This window comes from Toxorhynchites rutilus, chromosome 2 (genome assembly GCF_029784135.1).
Source record: "Toxorhynchites rutilus septentrionalis strain SRP chromosome 2, ASM2978413v1, whole genome shotgun sequence".
NCBI classification, from domain to species: Eukaryota; Metazoa; Arthropoda; class Insecta; order Diptera; family Culicidae; genus Toxorhynchites; species Toxorhynchites rutilus.
Genome location: NC_073745.1, coordinates 38,807,739 through 38,827,209, shown reverse-complemented (window position 1 = coordinate 38,827,209; position 19,471 = coordinate 38,807,739). Strand labels below are relative to the sequence as shown.

At 39.3% G+C, this 19,471-nt stretch overlaps 1 protein-coding gene across 1 annotated transcript in view; it reads left to right on the top strand.

Moving 5' to 3' along the window:
- The window catches only part of LOC129771940 (tyrosine kinase receptor Cad96Ca), a 57,308-nt gene that overhangs the window by 28,586 nt on the left and 9,251 nt on the right, over positions 1–19,471 (top strand). Inside the window, exons 3-6 of the mRNA XM_055776090.1 lie at positions 11,962–12,185; positions 12,244–13,050; positions 13,110–13,498; positions 13,571–13,676. Of these exons, the coding sequence (XP_055632065.1) occupies positions 11,962–12,185; positions 12,244–13,050; positions 13,110–13,498; positions 13,571–13,676 (1,526 nt within the window). The remainder of the gene's footprint in view (positions 1–11,961; positions 12,186–12,243; positions 13,051–13,109; positions 13,499–13,570; positions 13,677–19,471) is intronic.

Below are 19,471 nucleotides of genomic sequence, written 5' to 3'. Positions count from 1 at the left end.
GCTCCCGTGGCCGAGTGGTTAGCATCCCACATCATCATGCCGGAGATTCGGGTGCGATTCCCGTTCTGGTCGAGAGATTTTTCGTCAAGAAAATTTCTTCCGACACTGTGGTCACTTGTATTCTAGAGCTTGAATACATTTAAGGCGTATTATCCGGCATAGAAATCTCAACTAAATACTACTAATAAAAATGACGCAAGTAATACCTACGTTGAGAAGGCAAAAGTTCCACTGGAAACGTTAGTGTCATCCAAAAAAACATACGGAAAGGGCTAAATATCTTCAATATTTTCATTCACTAATTCGCATTGTATCATCCAACGGATGGGTATGTCACAGTAAACGTATCTATCTATTATATATATATATATATATATATATATATATATATAAAAAACGACCGGGACTTTCTTTTTAGAGTTTTTAAAAAAATGCGTCGATTCGATTCGGTCGTCTAATTGAAACTGATTTCTTTATTCAATTAAAAATGGAATGGTGCTCCTGATGTTCTGCTGCTTCCGCAAATTTGTTTGTTGTTGACCGGATGTGTTCTGCTTACTTCGGCGGTTGTGTGCACGCGTGGCTGAGTTGTTGACGCCGCGATAATATCCAGGTCGCCGCTGGAATTTGATGGTGCGTCGGACTGCGATGTTTCGCGGGCGATTTTGCTGACGGTGTTTATCGATTGGGTTGTCTCGATTTGTGTAGGGCCAGAATGGGCCGTAACTGCTCCCCCTTTAAGATCGAGCCGTCCCGGTTCGATGGATCTGGTTGAAGTGTTTGGTTTTGGTTTGCATGATGTGTAACGGGTTTTCATAAGTCCAACTGCTATTGCTAGGAATACTACGAAAGTCCATGTTCCAAAAGTGAGATGCAATTGTTGTTTATGCAAGACTTCGAGCTTCTTTCTTGTTAAAAAATGTGCTTCCTCCAGTTTTTCGAGGGTAATGGTTTCATTGGTTTCTAAATGGGATTCGACAATGTCTAATCCGTTTAGTGGAATCATTAGAAGTGGTTCCTTGCCGGATAATTCAATGTTATTGTATCTTGTGTTGTTGATAGTAATAGTACAGTTCTGGAAGAATATTAACGCAGTTCCAGTAATGTTCCTGCTTGTCATTCCACAATTTGTGCTCAATGGAATATTGATAGCTCTTTTGACGATGATATGATTATCATCAATTCTTTCGACTTGTGGTTCGTTAAGGGACTCGACGAAACTACATTGTCCTGAGAACCCTTTCAGTAGCTTTGAGAAGCAGTTGTCTGCAGAGACGTTTATCAGCTCGTTTGATCTGCAGATGGTTTCTTCTTCGACTTCGTAGCAATTTCCAGTTATGAAATAGGTATCTTGATCGGAGATGATGGCTCTCTTTGACGGCAGTTTCAGCATTTTACCATTCTTCGCAACAGGTTCCAGAAGCAGGCGGGTGTAACTTGAACTTTTAAAACTAGGAATCATAACAATGAATATAATTTTTGTATTTTGAATTATAGCTGCTAATTCCAAATATTCGTATGTTTTTTCAAAATTGTTGATTGTAATGTTATCTTTTCTCAAGATATGTGTTGCTTCCACAATTTCTTCTGTCGTCAGAATGTTTCTTGGTATAATTTTAACTCTAGCTAATTGAATGGCTTCCGCAATGTTCTCTATTTGGTCTTTGAGTAAGTCTAAACTGAGATTTAGGTTGAAAATTTCCTTCAGTACATTGATTTGGTATGTGTTATTTTTTGTGTTAATTATTTCTTCTCTAGGCTTAATCAGGTTTTTTACAATTGCTTTATGCTGCTCATTTATTTGCTTAATTATAACATTTATTCGTTCTTGCACTTGTTTGTTAATGCGGACTTGTTCGTTATTCTCTGTTATGAGCTTATTACTTCCTTTGTATAGTGCATCAAGTTGTTCATTTATTTTAATTAAATCGTTGTTGTCCAAATTACCTGTAACTATTTTAATAGTGCTTCCTAACGCATCGAATAGTCCTCTTTTTTGTCTAGCTTTTGGTAATAAATTATCGTATGTTATTTGTATTCTAGAAAATTTCTGATTAAGCAATTCTGATAGATCTTTGTATTTGAAAATTTGTAAATCCTGAATTATTTTATTAACTTTTGAAAATGTTGGTTCGAATTCAAGCAGCTCTATTGAATGGAAGATTCTATGCGATCCGGTTCTAATTCGGGCTATACCTGATTGGATGGGGATGAGTCCTGGGTTATTTGTGAGGTCTTGAATTTGGAGAGATGAGCTATGGATGGATGGGGTACTATAAAGGAGGGTTACCAGCACTATCAGTTGAGTCCTCATTCTGTGAAAAGAGAAATTGGAGAGATTATTTTCTTTTCCTTTTTAGTTTGTTTTTGTGCAGTTTTCGTCCTTTGTGATCTATTATGGTTTTGATTCTGTTTTGTCGCACTACTGTTTTCTGAAATTTCGGTCTTGTCTTTGATTTAATACCTTGAGTAGTTTTGAAGATAGGTTCGTCTTCCTCGAAATGGGGTTCGTCTTCCTTATTTTTATTATTTGATTCCAAATTTTTCTTTGCTGTTTTATTGAGTGCTAAGGTAACTTCGTCTGCGATTTCCTGTCTGTTTTCAAATATTCTTTCAATTTCTACTGGTAGCCTTTCAAACTCTCTGTGCCCAAAGAGTATTTCGAATGGTTTCATATTGTGGCTTGTATGGACTGTTCGATTGTATAGATTCGTGGCTATCTTGTAAATTTCTTTTGTAGATAAGTCTTTATACTTTTCCCGAATGCATCGGAAGATTTCACTCAATGTTGAATGGAATCTTTCGACGATTCCATTGGTTTCGCTATGATCTGTGGGTGTGAAGTAGATGGTGGTTTCTAATCGTTCAAGGAGGGATCGGATTTCAATAGATTTGAAAGCAGGTTCATTATCACACACTATGTGTTTTGGTGTGCTGTATAGAGTCATTAATTTGACGAATCCTGCTCGCACATCTGGTATTGATCTGGATTTAATTGGAATTAAGGTAGCAAAACGGGAAAATTTATCTACGGCGGATAGGAATAGGTCGGGTTGTGAAATGAAAATATCTATGTGGACTATTTCAAACGGTTTGGTTGGGATGTCAGTTTTGGATAGTTTGATTTTGTATGGCCTTCTCTCGTACTTGTTTTCAAGACATGTTTCGCACATATTCACATAGCGTTGAATTTGTCGCTTCATGCCTGGAAAATAATACTGGCGTAAGATCTGGACTTGGTTTTCTTTAGCGCCGCGGTGGGCTCTATCGTGAGTTTTCCTGATGATCTCGTTCTGCTCTTCGGCGGTACGAAGATCTGTAAGGAGTTTTTGACTAATTTTTATCTTGAATGTTTTCGAGCGACTGAAATAATTTCTGTAGACTATTTGCAGAATATTTATCAGAGACTCGTCGCACATAATACAGTTAATCTTCTTTGGATTCATATATTCCTTGAATATATCTAAAACCCTGACTACTGTGAAATCCGTGCGAGTAATTGTTCGTCGATGTACTCTAGGGAATACTTCTTCGTATTCTGTAGAGTCATTCGTGCCTTTCTTCAGTATAATCTGATTACTAAAGAAATTGATCGGCGATTCGGTTGACGTAATAAATTCGCTATCATCGGTGTCTGCGGAATGACATGTTCCGGACTCTGATGATGTGTCGTTTACGTTTATTTCGTTGGTCTTGATTCTTGATAATCCGTCGGCAACAACATTTTGTTTGCCCGGACGATACTTCACTTCGTAGTCGAATTCCTCGAGACGGAGCCGCCATCTGACCATTTTGTCGTTCGGATCCTTCAAGCTAAACATATATGTTAACGGTTTGTGATCCGTGAATAAGGTAAATTTCTTTCCATACAGGTATGGGCGGAAATATTTGCATGCCCATGATATTGCTAGGAGCTCTTTTTCTATAACCGAGTAGTTTTCCTCGGTTTTAGTCAAAGTCCTCGAAGCAAATGCAACGGGTCTGTCTTGTCCGATTGGTCCTTGCGAAAGCACGGCCCCAATTGCAAACTTACTCGCATCCGTTGTGAGTACGAACGGCTTACTAAAATCGGGATATTGTAAAACGTGGCTACTAGTGAGCAATGTTTTACATTTGTTGAAGGCCTGAATAAAATCATCGGTGTGAGAAACGGTGATTTTTTTTGTATCTCCTTTGCGGAGTTGTTTAGTTAAGGGTTTTACTATTCTTGCAAAGTCCCTTATGAAGCGCCGATAATAACCAAGTATTCCCAGGAATCCTCGTAATTCTGTTTCGGTTTTTGGTATGGGCCAGTTTTTTATTGCCAGAATTTTATCCGGATTGGGTTTAACACCTTCCGGCGTAACGATATGACCAAGAAAACCTACTTCTTTACGTAAGAATTCTGACTTGTCCAGCTGAATCTTCAGATTGAACTTTTGCAAGGCATCAAACACCTTTGTCAAATTAGTTGTATGTTCTTGTAGTGACGTGGAAAACACTATTATGTCATCCATATACACCAAGCAAATTTTGCCTACTAGGTCACGTAGCACGTTGTCCATGACTCTTTGGAAAGTAGAAGGGGCATTCTTCAGTCCAAAGGGCATTTTTACGTATTCATATTTGCCATATTCTACGCTGAACGCAGTTTTAGGAACATCCTTTGGCTCTACCTCAATTTGGTGGAAACCGGATGCAAGGTCAAGTGTAGTGAAATAATTACATCGTCCAAGTCTATCAAGAACTTCGGTGATGTTCGGAATGGGATATTTGTCGTCTATTGTTTTGCTGTTAAGCTTCCTGTAATCGACGACTAATCTCCATTTCTTCTTCCCAGAGGCATCCATCTTCTTGGGCACAACCCAAATAGGAGACGACCAAGGGGAGTTTGAAGGTCGTATAATCCCTTGCTCCAATAGCTCTCTAATTTGCCTTTGGACCTCCTCCTTAAGATGGTAGGGGTACCTATAGCTTTTAGAGTGGATAGGGATATCGTCTTTTGTCTCGATGTTATGTTTTACCACATTGGTAAAACTAAGTTTTTCAGGTTTAAGGTGAAATATTGAATGATAGCGCTGAATCAATTGGAACAGCTTTTTCTTCTCTTCTTCGTTCAGGTGATCCGTCCGAAGCTGGGAAAATAATTCACTGCTTCTGGAGTTCTCGGTTGAATTGTTTTCGGAAGAAATAAATTCAAAATTATTCAGTTCCGCGTCAATATTTCGGGGAATTTTCACTTCCACCGCCTCCCTACTGTAATTAGTTATAATGACATTTGTTGAAAAGTCATGTGAACAGTAAAGTCCAGAATGAATTTTGACAAATGGATGAATTTCTACGTCGTTTTCCAGTAGAAAATCGCCTTCCTCAAAACTTGTTCCTATTTTTACTATTTTTGTTTCATTGGAATTCAAACAGACAGAAGAAGGTTCGGGATATTTCCTAAACATTTGGACAGTGGTAGAGGGGAATTTTAACTCGTTCGTTGTGGTTAATATATCGATTTTAAGTTCTTGGAGTGATTGGTAGCCAATCAGGCCGTCAAAAAAAGGATGGAACTCAAAAACGTGGAAGGTGAGAGGTTTTGTTTGTGGGATAAATGGGAAAGGATTAAATTTTGTGTATCGATTTATAGTGTGGGTCCCGCTAACATTCCGAACCTTGTGTGGTTTACTATATCCGCAATATTCTATGTTGATGTGTCTGGGGCTAATATAATTTTGATTTGCTCCAGTGTCAATCAAAAATTTAAGGGGTCCCTTGGATGTATTTATTTTAATATATGGGATAAAATTACTCATCTGCCTATCTGAAAGCTTTGAGCTAGATGAAAATTTAGATCATCTGTAATTTCGTTTTCCTCTGTTTGTTCATGGTTGTCTTGTATTGCAGTTGTTTCATCCGTTTGCGTATGCGCGAAACGGTCGTAATACTGAGCATCTTCGTCGTAATTCTCGTTATACTGTTCTTGCTCGTATGTGCCCTCGTGATAATTAATCGGCCTCTGCTGTGGCCTGTTCATATAATTAACCCGCCTCGATTGGATGGAAGGATCCACTTCCATCGGTGTGGGTTTGGGCATGTGCATTGCTCTCGGCGCGAAAACGTTTTGGTAGGTCTGTTGATAAGTCCACGGGGGAATCTGCGGTCTGTTAAAATTATTAGCATTCGGTGGGGGACGAAGAGGTTGCTGCAAATTTTGGTGTGGATAGTTTCTATGTTGAGGTTTAGGGTATGAGTTTATTTGTTTTGGTATGAATGGTGGTTGTGGTTTGGGTGGTCTGTGAAAATCTGGTTTCGTCAATCCGTGTCTCATTTGGAAATTTCTTTCCTGCACGCAGGCATCAAACGCCTCTTTCAACTTTCTAGGCTGACGGGCTCTCACGTTACCACCGATCGGTTCCCTGAGCCCTGCTAAAAATACTTGTAAAGCGTTTTCAGTGTGAGTGCGGATGCGATCTTCTTTCAAATCAGCATCTGTGGTTGAAATATTCGTGTGGTTCACGAGCAAAGATAATATTTGCTGAACCGACCCGAAGAACTCTTCAATCGTTCCAGTTTGCTGCAACTGGAACAGTTCTCTCGTTAATGTGACCGCATCACGTTTATCGTTGTAGTGTGCGATCAGATTATTTTTCATGTCACTCCATGTCAAAGGAGTACCGTTTATCTCTAAAATTTGGTCTGCATCACCCGTGATTTTCGCACGTATTGATTGCAGCCACACTTTCTCGAATGGGGTATTTATCATGGTATTAAGGAACGGCATTAGATTTTCAACCGCTCTAATGAACGCGTGTAGTTTGACGGGGTTACCGTCAAAACAAGGCAGTTCCTTTATGGCTTGAGGCGTTTGCATCGCCTTTAGCACTTTTTCAGCCCTGTTGAACATGTCAACGGTGGACTGAATTAATTCCTCTTCAGGAATGTTGGTATTGTTAGTTTCTGTGGGGTTCATTTTTTTTTTTTTTTTTTTTTTTTTTTTTTTAATAGTATTTGTTATTTTATTTATTTTAAAAGGGGATAATGTTTCTTTTAGTTTTAATAGTAGAATTGCCACTCACCTCAGCTCCGCTCGTAAACCGCAAGGGAGGATCTTCTCGGATGATGTGGGGGGGGGATGCGCCTGGTTTCTTTTTTTTTTTTTTTCCGGTGAATTCGTTGTTAGCACTGTGTTTGTTCTATCACTTAGTTCGGTCCTAAATATGACAGTTCATGCACAGATTTTGATTATAATTCACTATGTTTGTTCTATCACTTAGTTTGGTCCTAAATATGATAGTTCATGCACAGATTCTGATTATACTTCACTATGTTTGTTCTATCACTTAGTTTAGTCCTAAATATGATAGTTCGCGCACAGGTTACTACGAGTATCTAAACTTGATCACTACGGAGAGAAAAAAAAAAAAACACTTAGCGCATCCTACCGACTGCGCCAAAAACGACCGGGACTTTCTTTTTAGAGTTTTTAAAAAAATGCGTCGATTCGATTCGGTCGTCTAATTGAAACTGATTTCTTTATTCAATTAAAAATGGAATGGTGCTCCTGATGTTCTGCTGCTTCCGCAAATTTGTTTGTTGTTGACCGGATGTGTTCTGCTTACTTCGGCGGTTGTGTGCACGCGTGGCTGAGTTGTTGACGCCGCGATAATATCCAGGTCGCCGCTGGAATTTGATGGTGCGTCGGACTGCGATGTTTCGCGGGCGATTTTGCTGACGGTGTTTATCGATTGGGTTGTCTCGATTTGTGTAGGGCCAGAATGGGCCGTAACTTATATATATATATATATATATATATATATATATATATATATATATATATATATATAAATGGATTTCTGTCTGTCTGTCTGTCTGTTTGATTCTTATGGACTCGGAAACTACTGAACCGATCAACATGAAAATTGGTATGGGTTTTAGGTTTTAGGGGCCGGGGAAGGTTTTTGTGATAGTTTGAGACCCCTCCCCCCTCTCTGAGGAGGGGCTGCATAACTCGAGAACTAATCAAGCACAATTTGGGATGTGAGGGTTTTTGGATATGAGAAATGTTTCTATGATCGTTTGACACCCCTCCAAACATGACAATTGAAAATTTTCGGAAAACTCAAAAGGAAAAAGGGAAAATTCGGAAAATTTAATTCCCATATGTTCTACAATTACATAGTGACAAGTGCTGTTAGTCCATTTGATGTTTGCGCTAGCGAAATTGATCTTTGTTCGAAACTGGAAATGGATTTTAATGTGATGAAACGCACTCCTATATCTTCTTCTATCTATACCAGAAAAAAGGATCGCCGGATGTCAAAAAACAAATTTTGAGCTTTCTATGTTTTTGTTAACCGACATAGTTTATTACGGTTACACTTGAGGTTGCTAACCTTTTCCCGTACAACATCGAGTCTCACTCGTAGTGTACTTGCATAATATAAGGCGCTAGAACGCTCAGCAGAGTAGCTAAATCACTTGATGTGTGACGTATTAAATAATACGGGAGGAGGGTTAATACCAGCACTGCATTTGCAATCCTTGCAAATCCTGGAGATCATGGATTGGCTCATGTTGCAAAAATAATGTCACACTTTTATTTGTTGAATTCTGATGATTATGCAGAAACGAAATAATGCTATTTCTTTTTCGCCTCTTTACATTTGCTGCCGGTCACGACTGGTAATTTTCAAACAACTGCAGAGCCGTTTTATTCATCCTTTAGGTATTCATACAATCCATTTATTATTATCATATCTACAGTGACTTACAGTGACTCTTAATAGATACCTAAATCTACAACAACAATTCGCTACCCGACCGACCGATCAAGAGATTTTGGCAGATGGATATTGTTCGAGAGCTGTCGTTGCTCTCTGAATCGAAACATATTTCTGCATTACTCACATTTCTGCATATTGTATTTGACTACAAAAACAAGTAGAAAACTGTACTTTAGCATCCAAGGGTCACCATCAATCCGTTTCTATCTGTTATTGATTTGTTTCTATTACTGTGCACCCAAAAAATAATAATTTTGAGAAAAAATCTTGAAAAAGTTTTTGTTAGAAAAACTTTTTTGTCTTAAATATGCACGAGTTGCGATGTATGGAAGTGTTGTAGGGCAAATTTTTGAAAAACTAAGTATGCCAAGTTGCTTAATTAGGTAAGATCTTCACGCCCAGAAAGTTTCATTAAGTTCTGAGAGGGTCATGCCAACATCTGGTCGAGTTGGCGCGAAATCCGTCTATAGAGACTTAAAACGTTTGTAGTTCATTCAGCTCTAGCCCCGAGAAAGGCCCTTGGGGACAACTCAATCCAAAATTTTTCTCCACCTCTCTTGACAAAAACACCTCATTGTCGTTCGACGCTTCTCAACAAACCATGTTCATTTCATTTAATTGGTCATTATATGGAATATCATTTAATTATTATTTACAGTTTAAACAACTCCTGCTTTCTTCGAACAATATGGTTTCTTTGATATGGTGGAATATTCTCTACCAGCCATTCCATGCCAAACCGATATAGTGGTTCTCAAACGCCTCTCTGATTTTACGATATATAATATTATGTGAAAAATCGCATACAAAATTTCAGAACGAAATTCACTTTCTTGGTGACTAAATAAATGAAATAAACTCTTTCTGTTAATCTTAACAACCTCGAAAAGAATAACATTATTTCATTATGGGCAAGATTAGCGCAAATGGATGTTGGAGGGAGTTTAGCGACTGGCACGCGAACCCGAATAACTTTTAACTGGAATGACATTCAAGATGTTCGGTATTCCCCAAATAATTTTTCGAGACAGAGCCAATGCAAACGGGAGCAGATACAAATGGGTTTTGAGCGTAGCGAAGATGCACTATTTTCACATACGGGTTATGAAGCACGCACGTACGCTCACTAATATTCATATATTACTAAGCGCAAGTTCATGAGTCCAATCGCAGAACTGTTCATTGATTGATCTTCTAATCGTCTGCATTGAACACGTTTCTCCGTTACATGGAATAAATGTTTGATACCGAAAATATGACAGAATAAAGTCAGACCCCTCCCCTCTTCGCTCCTTAGAGAGGGGGAGAAGTATCTATTCACCATAGAAACGTGTCGTGCCCCCTAAAATCTTCACATGCCAAATTTGGCTCCATTTGCTTGATTAGTTTTCGAGTTATGCAGAAATTTGTTCTTCATTTGTATGACAGCCCACCCTAAAAGAGGAGGAAGAGTGTTGAACCACCATAGAAACATTTATTGCACCCTAAAACCTCCAGATGCCAAATTTGGTTTCGTTTGCTTGATTAGTTCTCGAGTTATGCAGATATTTGTGTTTCATTCGTATGGGAGCCCCCCTTCCCCCTCAGAGAGACGGGAGGAGTGTCTATTCACCATAGAAACGTTTTGTATCCCCTCAAACCTTCGCATGCCAAATTTGGCATTTTCTTGATTAGTTTTCGAGTTATGCAGACATTTGTCTTTAATTTGTATGGCAGCTCCCCCTTAGAGAGGGGGGCGGAGTGTCTAACCACCATAAAAACATTTATTGCTCCCTAAAACCTCCACATGCCAAATTTGGTTTCGTTTGCTTGATTAATTTTCGAGTTATGCAGAAATTTGTGGTTCATTTGTAGGGCAGCCTTGGAGAGGGGGTAGAGTGTCTAACCACCATAGAAACATTTATTGCACCCTAAAACCTCCATATGCCAAATTTGGTTTCGTTTGCTTGATTAATTCTCGAGTAATGCAGAAATTTTTGTTTGATATCTATGGCAGCCCTTCGAAGGATTGAGTTCGTATATTGCTGTTATTAAATAAAATATATCATAATGTAATTTGCATTGTACTTTAGAATGGATTTCCATGAACAATCAATTTGTAGTTGACAGTGAGATAATTCTGTTTTCGACATCCACCCAAAGCCACCACCGTTGGATCCTTGACATCAGCTGATCTAATGGTGATCAATTTCAAATCCGATAGTCTTTTCGTCATTCATTCATTGCTGTGATCTTCCTCTACCACCCAAAAGCACGGAGTGTATTCGCGTGATAAATTCCACTGGATGCCATTTGCACTACGCCGAAGGACAAAACTGTCATTTGTCTTCTGTGAGGCAGACTAATCGAACGTGAAAATGCGTGCGTCCATTACGGATCGATCAATAAACATTATTCTTAGCAGCACAACAGGACTTCGAGGGAGGGGGGCCGAGGAAGGAAATATTTAATGCACGCTCGCTTGATGAGAAGATATGCTTATTAGATTATAATTGAACTATTCGCAATCATGCCCGAATAGAACATTAGCATCGTTGGCTCGATATTGAAGCTATTTGATTAAAATGTGAGCCTCTGGCTATCCTTGGGATTAGCTGGAAAGCTTTAGAAGCGCATCCATTATCCGACCGAGACTCGCCTTCGAAAGTGACATTTTTTCAGACTATACGTGAAACGTTGAGTCAGCGTGTCGTCACGATGATGCTTTCATAGACAGGTAATTGCACCAGCCAGCTTTCCACTAAGTTAAAAGCGAAGGTTTAAGTGGAAAATAATAACAGTATAGAGAGTAGACAGTGCAAAAAAAAAGCAGCCACCACATCTAATCACTCTAACTGATTGATATGGGGAACCCTGAACGTCTCTTCATCACCGTTGCAATCTGGTTGTGGAGTTATGAGCGGTGCAGAGAATCGATAAATATCGAACGTGGTGGAATCATTAATCACCACCCCGCGATCTGCGCAACTTTCGCACAGACGTGCAGACATGACGTGAGAAAAAAAAAGCATCTTCCATTGGGACGATCGTTTTTCACTACGCAATTATTCACTACATGCATGCAGTGTGGTTTGTTGACAAGGTAAACTGGCTTTCCGATGCTTTCTATTCCTGTTCGACAGCTGGATAAGTGGTTGACCCCTGAGTTCAAATTGGCAGATAGAATTTCAATCATGTTATTCACGCCTTTATTCAATTCTTATTCCAGAAGCCCAGGATTTGAACACGCCTCCGGTGATCATCGTGGATCGAAACTGGCGGTTACGAGAGAACACCACAGTCGGATCCATAATCACCCAGGTCCGTGCCGATGATAACGACAACGACGAGCTGGAGTTTGGCCTCGATCCTTTAGGCTACGGACAGTTGCAGCCGTTCGTGATCGATCCCCACACCGGTTATGTGTACTTGAACGAAAGTATCGAAGGAAAGGTGAGTGCTGCGCACGAACGCAAATAACTCATTGATCTAACAAATTTACTCTTCTCAGGGTGGCCAGAACTTCTTTGTCTACATAACGGTCACAGACGGCCGGGTGATATCCAAAAACGAGGTATACGTCAATATTCTAAGTCAAAATGCCACAGGTATATACAAACAGCGCGGGCCACAATTCACACCGGACATCAACAGCATTCGGAAGATCCTACCACCGGGATTCAACCTGCCAGGAATCAGTTCCATACCGCAAGCACCGCCACCGCCACCACCAATTGCGCCAAGACCGACGGCTCCGTTCGTGTTCAACCAACCAAGCCAATCGCTGATCCCCACGACTACAAAGCAGACAAAAACTTATCCGGATGGGGCGATTTTCACCACCGAAGCTCCGGTCGTCACCACCAATGCCAGTATCACCAAACTTACTCCGGTGTCCACTGGTGGCTCCGGTGCCAGCCCCACCCAGTCGACGTCATCCATCCCTACGACGACTCTGTTCACCAGCAGTAGCGAAATCGCTCCCGTTCGAACCAAACCAAACTCCGGTGAGTCCCATCCGCTCACATCGTTCGCGCCGGTCATCATCTCGGTGGCGGTCATCTTTCTGACCGCCGCTCTGGTGGCCGTTTGCATCTTCCGCAAGTATCTGTGCGCCATCAGCAAAACACTCAAGAAGAAGAACAAAATCGACAAAGCCAAAAAGTCAAACCAAAGCAATCTCAGCAGCAATATCACCTCGAGCACAACGGCCGAGGACAGTCGAAACTCGATCGGGATGAACCAATGGAGCGGACCGATGGCGTTCAGCAACAGATACACTTCGCCCTGGGAGCGGGAACAGAACGGACACATGCAGGTCGGTCTCCGCACTCACTAGAATCTCGCGACAAAATAATTAATTTGTAACCCTTCTAGGTCACCTCCCAACTCTCAACGGGCAGCTCGAACAACTCGGGTATGAACGGGGGTCCGAAGGACCGCTGGGAATTCCCCCGCCATCGACTGAAAGTGTTCAACATCCTCGGCGAGGGAGCCTTCGGGCAGGTATGGCGTTGCGAAGCGATCGACATCGAAGGCAGAGAAGGGGTCAGCATAACGGCCGTTAAAACCCTGAAGGAGAACGCAAGCGAAGCCGAACGGAACGATCTGCTGTCGGAGCTTCAGGTGCTGAAATCCCTCGAGCCACACGTCAATGTAGTTCGGCTGCTCGGGTGCTGCACCGAAAAGGATCCGGTCTTTGTAATACTCGAGTATGTCAACATGGGCAAGCTGCAGACCTTCCTGCGGAACTCGAGGGTGGAGAAGTAGGATGGATTTCGTTCGAAACCATAGTCGTTGAAGGTAATATTTTGCCTTTCGTCTTTTTATCGTTCCAGACACTACGGAAACACCCACGGGAAGTCGAAGATCCTAACGTCGGGGGACTTGACATCCTTCATGTACCAAGTCGCGAGGGGAATGGATTTCCTAACTTCACGAGGGGTAAGTGATCCATACATAAAGACTATACTCGAAAAAAAATGCAACACTTTCTTTTGTGTATAACCTTTTATTGCATGGGTGAAATTGGGTGAAATTTTGAGTAAAACTCAATGAGGTACATATCGAGGTGGAGTAGCAGGCGAAGTATGTTAGTATTGGCAAGCAAAACATGGTGTCGTAATTGTTGTATTCAACAATTTTCTAAATACTCACAGTTTCATGATGGTTTAGGCCAAAATTCTCGTAATATCTAGAAACTGTTTTTTTAACAGATGACAATTGTATCGTGACTTAAAGCCTGTCCACGTTATATTATATTTCGGACACCAAGATGATGCCAGTTAAACAAAAATTCACCTAATACAACAAAATCGATTGTTTATTTCAGTAAAATAGACTTATATCTAAAACAAGGAAAGCTTACTTCTATGATAATTACGTTGTCTGTAAAATTCACGAACTTTCTTGGGAACATCTGCCATTAGGTTCCGTACAGTATTCCGAAGTTCTGGACAGTTCGGTGGATTTGCTGTTTTTGGCACATATTTGACCTCATGTGCATTATACCATTCCAGGATGGATTTTGAATAGTGACAAGAGGCCAAATCTGGCCAAAATAACGCTGGAGAGTCGTGGCTTCTTATGAACCGCTTCTGGAGACCTTCCTTCTCGTAGACATCTTTGTTGATAGTGCCGGTAGAGTCGAAAGATTTGGATTTTCGGCCACAACTGCATATGGCCTGTCAAACCAAGTACTTTTTGGAGAATTTAGACTGCTTCTTGGTCCGGAAACACTCGGCTACGGCATTCCTTCGCATTGCAGTATAAAAAGCGAGACCCGGAAGCTGTTTGAAGTCTTCGAGAGCATAAGTTTCATCGTCCATTATGGTGCTAAACATTTTTACAAAAACTGGATGTAGAGTCCCTTAGTACGGCTTTTTGCAGTGAAATTTTGCTTATCATCACGATTACGCACCTTTTTCACTTTGTACGCCTTCAGTCCATGTCTCTGCTTCACTTTTTGTACATATGATTTTGATTTTCCCGCCTTTCGAGCCACATTTCTAACTGAAATGTTGGGATATTTCTGAATAATGGCAACCACCTTTCGGTTCATCTGTCGGGAGCATACTTTTCGATTTGTTCCGCTACCAACCTTCCGATCCACAGTTAACCCCTTCCCGTTTTATTTAACACGTCACACATCAAGTGATTCCACTAGCCTGCTGAGCAGTCTTCAGAAAACAAACGAAGCGCTGCGTTTGAGTTTAATTTTCAAATCAAAGAAAACTCCTGTACCCGGCGCAGAACTCAGATACTAAACATTTTTCTCACTTGTGTGATACGCGTCTCATTCTATACACACACACACACACACACACACACATACACATCAAATTCTAGCACCCGCTTTGTCTTCGTTCGTTCTAAGCAAAGCATAAACACAACAGCGCGCCCTCATTTGAACCGTATACGCTTGTGTGAAGAAAAATACCTCAACAGAAAAAGCAATCCAGAGTGAGACTCGATGATGTACGGGAAAGAGTTAAGCGCTGGTCAAACGATTTGCACACACACTAAACACGGTACTCTTCGGCAGTTTTAGCTTTTTGGCGAGATTGCGCACCGACATTGTTGGATTTTACTGCCGGTTGCGCAAAATGCATTTGCGTACTTCCACTTGATTTGACGCCATTTTACCAAACTGAAGAAGAATGTAAATATGTTGGACATCGAAATAAAGAGGAGGGTTTCAGCTGTCATGTAAGTGAAATATTTCATAAACTACACTGAAGGAAAGGGTCCGAAATTTAACGTGGACAGGCTTTAATTCTAATATTTTTGTAGTAAAAAGGTTCCGCGAAAGGTCGTATTCTTGATCCTTGGAAGCAGTAGCCTTTCCAGTGAAACACTAATTTATTGAAGGTTATTTTCTCACATCACACATACCGACACTAAAGCCTTAGAAATAACAACTTGTAATCTTTGAAATAATGAACGTTCGTTTGTTTCTATTAAAGTGGAGGAGTGAAATTGACGCACAAATATATCACTTCTATTCATCTTTTCCGACGAGATTCCACAAATGTTCACTACACGATGTCATACTATACTTATAATCAGCGGGAACTTCAGTAAAATGTATGTCTTTAATTGATAAATCACTTACTGAAAATACCATTTTCACATGGATGCGGTAGGCAATCAACTATAAACACAAACATTGATGTCACGATGTGAACAATAATTATGGCACCGCATGCTATGTCGCACGAAACTCCACCATCTTCATTACCTTCATTTCCAGGACATTGGGTAAAACTAGTTTAGAGTGTGATGTTTACATGTGATGATGATGATGATGGTATCACTAGGATTGAGCGATCTAGCATCGATATTTAGAATAGCTAAGAGGAAAAGTCCTCTCAGATTTTCGATTTTTTGATCGATTCTTTGTACTCCCAAAAATTGCGAAAATCGATCTTTTCTTTTCGATTTTTACGATCTTTTGGATCACATTTTTTTATAAATTTATTTTTCAGTGAACATTGATTTTAATCTCACTAAAAACCACCTGACAAACTTTCTTACAATTAGATCCCTTTCAAGGTTGTCAAATTAGTGGCTGAAAATTTAGGAGAAGCAGTTTGGAAGCTTATTCTGATGTGATTTAGAAAAAAAGCTCTCTATCAATCTTCTAAATGCAGCCATTCTCGAAATATCGAATTTTTATGAGTTTTTGAAACTTTAAAATTTTGTATGTTAACAATCATTTTTAGACATAAATTATGAATTCTGATATGATTTCAAATAAAAAAGCTCTTTATCAATCTTCTCCTAAATGCAGCCATTATCGAGATATTTGAAAAAAAAATTTCTATTTTATTGTCTTTATGAATATTTTTTTTTTATTTATATATGCATTTTTGATTTTTTTTAATGTTTTCATATCAAATAGAAGTCATGTAGAAATTTAAAAAAATAAGTCCAAGATGGTGAAACTTTTTTTGATGAACTTTGTGGAACATCGGATTTTTATGAATTTTCTAAACTTCATATTCTTGTATGTTAACGATCATTTTTAGCCACAAATTATGAATCCTGATGTGATTTAAAACAAAAAAGCTCTTTATCAATCTCCTCCTAAATGCAACCACTTTCGAGTTTAAAAAAAAATATTTCTAATTTATTGTCTTTTATATAGAAAATAGACCCTTAATACGTTTGTCGTGTATACCGTCATTTTCATGAAATTTTTTGAATTTGATTATAATTTCCAACTTTTTTTCCAAATACATTATTCTGGTAAAAATATATGTTTGGGAGTTACGTTGAAAACATTTGAAGAAGTTTCTTTTAAATATCTCGAGAATGGCTGCATTTAGAAGGAGATTGATCGAGAGCTTTTTGATTTTAAATCATATCAGAATTCATAATTTATGGCTAAAAATAATTGTTAACATACAAAAATCAAAGTTTCCAAAATTCATAAAAATTCGATGTTACACAATGCTTGTCAAAAATATTTCCACCATGTTGGTCTCATTTTTTAAATTTTCTACAAGACTTCTATTTTATATGAAAACATTAGAAAAAAATCAGAAATGCATATATAAATAAAAAAATTAAAATTAAAAAAGACAATAAATTAGAAATGTTTTTTCAAATATCTCGAGAATGGCTGCATTAAGAAGGAGATTGATAAAAAACTTCTTTATTTTAAATCACATCGGGATTCATAATTTGTGGCTAAAAATGATTATTAACATACAAAAATTCGAAGCATCGAAAATTCATAAAAAATCGATGTTTCAAAAAGTTCGTCAAAAAAAGTTCCACCATCTTGAACTCATTTTTTAAATTTTCTTCATGTCTTCTATTTTAAAAGAAAACAAATCTAAAAAAAATCTAAAAAATACATATTTTAGATATTGCAAAAAAAATATCCAGTAAATAAAAATAAGTAAATAAAAATAAGAGTGTTATTTTGACGTAGGACTACGTCTAACCGGAAGATATAGGGGGTGAAATGGAAATCTAGGCACTGAACAAGTAGGAAAAAATGCAAGATTTGGAACGCTTATAACTCGAGCATTTCTCAATAGATCGCAAAGGTTTTTGCATCAATTGATAGGAAATATATCTACGCATCTATCATTACGAATAACATTTCATTTTTCTTGAGATAAATAATTGAATAATTGTGAAATATCAAGCATTGTCAAAATGCACTATGTGCCCATTTTTGATTGGTCCATTTTGTGCTCCTCAAATCGTACCGACCAAAACGGGCAACCAGAGCAGCAGCGAAATAGAATGAAGCACGATTGGAAAGGAAAAAGAAAAAAAATAACGAAACATTGGTCGCAGTCTCACACATGCGTAATTCTCGAGCCAGCCAGTCAGCTTAAAAATCCCCGCTCCGCTGCCGTAACGATCATTCTCATTCAAACCGTACACCACATCGGTTCGCATCACAACACATCAACAAACCAACCCAAGCAGCCATGTCTGGACATGGTAAAGGAGGAAAAGTGAAGGGAAAGGCAAAATCCCGCTCGAACCGTGTTGGTCTCCAGTTCCCCGTATGTGTATCCGCCAATTGCTCCACAAGGGTAGCTAGGCCGAGCGTGTTAGTACCAGTGCACCAGTCCACCTAGCCGGCGTTACATAGTTTCGGCCGCCGAAGTGATCGAGTTAGCTGGCAAAGCTGCTCGCGACGATAAGAAAACCCGGAACAGAACACATTCGGTTCGGTGGACATCAAGACAACAGGCAGTTGCAGCGAGTGGCGAGTGGCAAACGCAATCGCAAAACGGCATCAGGTAGCAAAAGAAAAATGTTTGTTCTTTATACAAACTGCTTTGGTGGTAAATCCAAAGCAAGGCGGCATCGAGGGCGTTCGAAATGGTTTTTTTTTCAAAACCACGAGTACTAAGTTTTCTAAATTGGAACCATTCCATAAAACAAGGCGCTTTTCAGGGCCATTAAACCTTCCAAAAAAGAGTTTAGGAAATACAGTTCAATGCTTTCTAAAACATTATCCAAAATAATAATAAAACACAAATTGATTTTTTCATCATTTGTTTGCCAGGATCTGATGAGTATGTGAATTTGGCAGTTGTTCTGAGCTTATTGATAGTTGGGGACTTTCCTGATTATTCAATTTTCACCAATTCTTAAATTGTTTCCAGATTGAAAGTACAGTAATTTACAATTAGTTCGACATTTAGCTAATTGGACGGACATGTAATGCGACTTATTTAGTTGGACATTTTTGTAAAAATAGAGATCCAAATTATGACCCCACATTGAAAGTCGACACTGTACCACAGTCATCGCAAATGTTCAATTACAGGTTAAAATCGCCTCCAATGCGACACTGAGTGGCGCTTCGGCACGTCGCATTGAATGTAATTTACTGTAGAATATGTCACAAGCTGGATGGAAAGAAATTTTCCAACTGTGAAAGCTGTGGCGAGTGGCAAATGCAATTGCTAAACAGAAAGGTTTAGCCGAACAAGATGGGGATATCGAGTGATAACAAAACAATAAACTCTTTAGATTGAAGATAATTTTGTGATCCTGAAAAGGACCCTTTGTAGCCTGCATGTGAATCCAACGAGCGAACAAATCGTAATGAATGTATTTTTTGCCATCGCTCCCTTTTAACGCTCATTCGTTCGTCTCGTTGGACTCGCCCCTCTGGCTGAATCTGCCGATTTGTCTCTATCCTGTGAGTGTGTACCGCTAGAGTATAAAACACGCGGACCCCAAAAAAATATCTTATTTTC